Below are 6468 nucleotides of genomic sequence, written 5' to 3' on the forward strand. Positions count from 1 at the left end.
AAGAAGAAGAAGAAGAAGAAGAAGAAGAAGAAGAAGAAGAAGAAGAAGAAGAAAAAGAAGAAAAATCATTATTATTTCTATCATCTCATGTTTATGATTTCCCCTGTCCTGAATTCCCTCCAACAATTCCACTCTCTGTGACTGCCCAGACCCGGACAGTGACGGCATCAGCCAGTGGGAGTCAATCACTACATTGTCCCCCTCCAAACGTACAGAGTTTGTGTATAACTTGGACAACCACACTGACCCTGTTCAGGGACACGCTGCCATCAGGTGAGTCACAGCATAGCAGCATTATGTCATTGTTCACAACATATCAAGAACATGCGTGTTGTGAGTCACACAATAGTAAGGTCATCAAGTGAGTCACACTATAGTAGGACCTTTAGGTGAGTCACACTATACCGTGGTCATGTGGTGAGGCATGAGATAGCATGGTTATTTCATTGTTCACAAAACATCAGGGATATAATATGTCTTGTGAGTCACACAATATTATTCAGGGCCATCAGGGAAGTCACAGCATAGCACGGTTATGTCATTGTTCACAACATATAAAGGATATATGTGCTGTGAGTCAGGCAATAGTACGGCCTTCAGGTGAGTCACACTATAGCAGGGTCATGTTGTGAGACACACCATAAATATAGGGTCATGTGGTGAGTCACATCGTATCAAGTATATGTTGTGAGTCACGCATATTATGAAGGATATGAGGTGATTCACAATTTAGTAGGGCCATTGGTGAGTCACACAATAGTAGGGCCAATCAGTGAGTCACACCATAAATAAAGGGCCATGTGATGAGTCATATAATAGATATAGGGCCATGTGGTGAGTCACACAATAGTAGGGCCTTCAGGTGAGTCACACAATAGTAGGGTCATGTTGTGAGACACACCATATTATTGTCGGGTGGTGAGACACACCATAAATATAGGGCCATATGGTGATTCACACAATAGTAGGGTCATCTGATAAGTTGCACAATAGTAGGGCCATGTGGTGAGTCAGAACATAAATGGTCGCTTTTAATGGACAAGTGGGCTACCCCAGATTCGGGGTGTTCCAGAAATCTTGACCTACACCAACAGGAGAAGTTTGGTTTCATTCGTGTGTATATTTGTTTGGTTATAGAGAAAACTCTCTTTGTCTTTTAAAGAATCTGAAAGAGGTGCACAAACTTTATTTCCGATTTTCTCAAAACAGCATTTTTCGGGATAGCCCCCTTGTGCTTAAAAGTGTCCAAATATAGGGCCTTGCGGTGAGTCACAGTGTATCAAGGATATGTGATGAGTCACGGCATATTATGGAGGATATGTGGTGATTCACACTGTAGTAAGGTCGTGTGGTGAGTTACACTAAAACAGTGTGTCTATTTGTGATTGCAAGCATACTATTGTATTATTATGGTTATGTGCACAGATGTGTGTGGAAGAGAGTATATAATGGAACAGCGTGTGTGTGTACATGGGTGTGCACATGCGCGTGCGTATGCATGTGTGATCATTTTTATGTGTGTATGTCAGTGGGTGCGTATGTGTATGTGTATGTATGTATGTGTGTGTGTGTGTGTGTGTGTGTGTGTGTGTGTGTGTGTGTGTGTGTGTGTATACGTGGTGAAACACCACACCAATGTGCAAGGATGTGAACAATACAGGTGTATCTTATCTTATCTTTCCGTATCTTATCTTATCTAATCGTATCTTACCTTATCTTATCTATCTTATCTTAAAGGGCCATGTGGAATGTGTTAGTGTTTGATTTACAGGTGAGTGTGTATAGTAACTCGGAGATGTAAACATTATCATGTACAAAGTGAATGGTTGGTTGGTGGTCTGGGGTGGTTTGTTCCTTCTTTCCTATCAAACATAATCTATCGTCTTTATCCCTCCTCCTTTTTATGTTTCTTACTCTCTTGTAACATCTTTAATCTTCGGGACTTACATGCCTTCACTGGTTACAAATAGCGTAAGAGCCTTACTAAAACTTTAAAAATAACAAGTACATGGAATAATATTATGTTAAAGTTTTGCTTATGCAATGGCGGTGGGTGGACCAAAATGTGGGTGGGTTAAGAAATGGGTGAATGTTGAGTTCAAAGATCAGATTTCCTCGATTCAGAGAACATTCTATATTATGTGAGTATGTTTCATGCACACACTCACACGCACACGCACACAAATAACAGTGACTGGATTAGGCCTTGTAATCGCACAAAGTAAGAAATTCCGAAAGAGGGCCTATTGAAGATGTTTAGGTTACTAGGTCTCTGTAAAAAGTGTGCCATCAACTCCCCCCTCCCCCCCCCACCCCATTGTCAGGGCTTTTAAAGGGACTATAGCTCCCCAAAACAACAGTTTTTGCCGGATCTCTTGTTTCTTGTACCTTTTTTTCACGGAAAGTTTCATGATGATGTTTCTTGTACCTTTTTTCACGAAGAGTTTCATTAAGAGAAGAACGTGGGAACGGGTTCGTGCTTTGCTGAGCCCTAATGCAGAGCCCTAAAGACATTTGATTTTCTGTTAGGTTACTGTTGTAGTAAGCTATGGCATCAGTGATTGGATAAGCGTGCAACTAGAAGTGGAAGATTCTGAAGCAGTCTTAACGGTTTCAGCTAATTATTTCGTTTATTAAGAAACATTTATGTACTTTGGGAAAGAATAAGAAAGGTGGTAGTGGGTGGCGGCTCAAACCCTTTACTACGCCCCACCACGGAGCTTATGGTGGGTGTGAATCAGAAATGTGTACATGAATGTAAATTATGCTACTGTTTGGGTTATGGTGGGTATGTTCTAACACAAAAATGTGTGTGTGGAATAATAATATGTTAGTGTTTAGTGAGTTGCTGGTAGGTGCCCTTGTGTGATTTGCTCCTTCTTTCCTATCAAATATCTATCTACCTATCTCTCCTTGTTTTTAGCCTGTTTCTCTCTAGTAAAAACCTCTGCATGTAGTCTTTGATTGCTATATGATCTCAGTGTGTTGCAGGTGCCGTAAAACACTTTTTAAAGCTAAAAATGTACATGCATGTTGAAAGTGTTACTGTTTGGTTTATGAACAGTGCGCCTTGTAACACAAATATTGATAAATATATGTATGAAATAAGTTAGTGTTTTGATTTTGAATGAGTATTTTGTTTGAACACATAAATATGTACATAGAAAGGGTTGTAACTGAATCATGTGTGGGTGTGTTTCTGGTTTTAGAGTGGGAGACTTCAAACTGATCGAGGGTATCCCAGGACTTTACAATGGCTGGTACAAGCCTGACAACAGCTGGACAGGACTAGAACCGAGCTTTTTCGGTCACTCGAACTGGACCGACTTCAAAGGTCTCTACAACATTAAAGGTGAATGTGTGAGAGGGTGGTTGGTGGGTGCCGTAGTGTGGTTTGTTCTTTCTTTTATATCGAACATGTACCATCCTTATCTCTCTGCCTACTTTGTATTGTATATTACTCTCAGGCTGTCCCCGTCTTTTTATGCAAGAAAAATTCTGAAATCATGCAAACTGAGCCCAAAAATGTGAAAGTATGCGATTTTGTTAATTTTAACAAAAAACGATAAAGGAAAATAATCAGAAATTATGCAAAAAATGATCAAATTTTGCTAAATTATGCGAGGTGCATTAAACAACTTGGACAGCTCTCTGGTACTGCTTAATCTTTGACCTTCTTATGACCTAATTGTGAGGCATTATAAAATTTAAGTGGGTGGTTGGCGGGTGCTCCTGTGTTGTTTGTTCTGTCTTTCCCATATCAAACATCTGTCATCATTATCTCTTCTCCCTCTTTTCTTTGTATGTTACACTTGAGTAACAACGAATCTTTGGCACTTCTATGACCTGATTGACTTGCAAAACAATTCTTACAAAAAGTATATATATATATATCAATCACAGATGGAAGACAATAAAAAGGTTATGTCTTTTGTTTTTAAACAGGATTTTTTGAAGAATGTAAAAGATGAACTCATTTCCAATGATGGGACCAGAATCTGTTCCCTTTATTTTATAATATAGATCTAAATGACCCCCAATTACTGACATAATGCTCATTAACTTGTACTGTGTTGAAAGGAATGTTTAATATAAGAAATGTCTCGGCAAGTCCCAGAATGAAATGTATATTACACTAGTAGCCCCTCATTCTTCTGGCTGAGACTAACGGTAAGCCACCTCACATTGTTTTAATGCTTGCCAATGATCTAGGTTCGTTTAAAACAGAAACGAGAATTTGATTTAAAACAAGTCTTTTTCACGGAAAGCCCCACAATGTGTTGTTTATGTTATACAGATGACAAGTATGAACTCAACAGCTTGCAACATACTCAATAACCAGAATGTGCTGTTCATTTGTAACACAGATGATCCGCACGAGCACACCAACTTGTACGACAAACTCCCAGAGGTGGTGAAGAAACTTCAGGCCCGTATGTCCCACTACTACACAAAGATGGTGCCGGCCAACTACCCACCCCAGGACCCCAAAGCTGATCCCAAGAACTTCGACATGTTTTGGCAGCCAGGCTGGTGTTGAGAGGTCCAGAGATTATCAGAATCTATCAGTGTACTCATAGTAGATTGTGTGCTGTGACATATTATTATATTATTATTTGTGTGCTGTGACCAATTAATTGCGTACAATGACACATTAATTTTGTCTACGGTGGCATACTTGTGTACCGTGACATATTTGTGTACTGTCACATAGTTGTGTGCTGTGACATATTTGTGTACTATGACTTATTTGTGTGCTGGGACATATTTGTGAGCTGTGATATATTTGTGTGGTGTGTGCTGTGACATATTTAAGTGATGTGACATATTTTTGTGCTGTGACTTATTTGTGTGCTGTGATATATTTATGTGCTGTGACAAATTTGTGTGCCGTGACATGTGTGTGCTGTGTGCTGTGACATATATGTGTGATGTATGCTGTGACATATTTGTGTCCTGTGACATATTTGTGTAATGTGTGCTGTGACGTATTTGTGTCCTGTGACATACAATGTGTGTGTTGTGTACTGAGAAATATTTTATGTGTGTGCTGTGGCTTAGTTATTTCTGCGACACAGTTGTGTACTGTGTGCTGTGGTGTGATGTAATAATCAGCGGGGAGATTTTCATGGAGCAAAAGGATAATCACACAAAGCTATATTGAGATGAGATGCAGTATTTATTGTGGTTTTTGTTCATTACTGGTATCATGTTTGATGTCGTGTCTAGTTTTGTTGTTGTTGTAATATTATTATTATTATCATCAAATTGACTGTAGGGGAAATGTGGCATTGAGGTAAAGTACAGTGCTTTTCTCTCTTGCCAAAGGAACTGATTTTGAACCCCGTCCATGCCAGCATGTCTACTAATTTCTCATCTTCTTCTTCTGCCACTTTTTCCCCTCCTCATCTTCTTTGTTTAAAAAAAAAAAAAAAAAAGAAAAAGGGTCTTACTCTTTTGTTATTGGTCCTTTTGCATGGCTGTTGAAGTAACCGTATATATTTTTTAAAAATTATTATTATCGTTGGCTTAATGTTACTTCTCTGGGACTTGGGAAATCTGAAAATAGTCCCAATTTTTGTAGTTTTTTAATGGTGTCCTGGGTGCATAGAAATTTTATTTTGTTTTGACGAATTGCTTTTTTCCACCTGCTTTTTATTTTACCATTGTCAAGTAGTAATGATACTGTGTAACTTTACCCTTTTTTATAAAAGAAAACTATTTATCAATGAAAGTTCTCAACAAGTTTTGTACTTTTAAAGTGCCATGCATGCAACATCTATCTATCTACCTTTATGTACTTTATGTATTTTATTTTGAAGCGCAAACGGCCTTGTTGAAAAACTTACTTCATACTTATAACGTGACGCAAGACCAAAAGTCTTTCAACTTTGTGTTCTACAATTTTAAGACATTTAATGTGCTTTTTAAAAATATCTTTGTGAATGTTTTGTTGTTTTGAGTTGTTGTTTTTTAAGTGTAGACTCATTTTGAAGGAAAGTACCGCTACAAATGGTTGAGAACAGCTTCAGTTTCATTTTGTAAGTCACACACTCAACTCATTAAGCCCGTGCCATAAGGCTGACAGTTTCGGCAAAGGACCGTCTGCCATATATCACATAAAATATGATTGGCACAATTAAAATATTGTTCAATATGGTCGCAAGGTAATGAAAAAAGGCAGATTTATATATGGGCTGTGGGTGGGGTGGGGGTGAGGGTGGTGGTATTCACAAGAACAGTAAGTGAAATACCGTTTCCCCAAGTGCGTGCAATATTAATAGTCTGGATTTATTTTTTTCCATTTCAACTAGGTTTGTCCTGGTAAAAGGCTATATTTTTGACATGATATACTTTCATTTTGCAATATATGTATTCCACTTACAAAGTTGTTTTTTATCCGCAGTAAATTTTGTACGTCTTTCAGCTCAAGATTTTTAATGCCATAGATTGGTGGGGGGGGGGGGA

The 6468-nt window shown here is 38.4% G+C and overlaps 1 protein-coding gene across 1 annotated transcript in view; it reads left to right on the forward strand.

Annotated features, from left to right (window-relative positions):
* The window catches only part of LOC101861504 (arylsulfatase B), an 18779-nt gene extending 14239 nt beyond the window's left edge, over window positions 1-4540 (forward strand). The window contains exons 10-12 of the mRNA XM_035969703.1: window positions 141-273; window positions 3210-3352; window positions 4368-4540. Of these exons, the coding sequence (XP_035825596.1) occupies window positions 141-273; window positions 3210-3352; window positions 4368-4540 (449 nt within the window). The remainder of the gene's footprint in view (window positions 1-140; window positions 274-3209; window positions 3353-4367) is intronic.
* The last annotated feature ends 1928 nt before the right edge of the window (window positions 4541-6468 follow it).

Source organism: Aplysia californica, unplaced genomic scaffold (genome assembly GCF_000002075.1).
Source record: "Aplysia californica isolate F4 #8 unplaced genomic scaffold, AplCal3.0 scaffold00172, whole genome shotgun sequence".
Lineage (NCBI taxonomy): Eukaryota > Metazoa > Mollusca > Gastropoda > Aplysiida > Aplysiidae > Aplysia > Aplysia californica.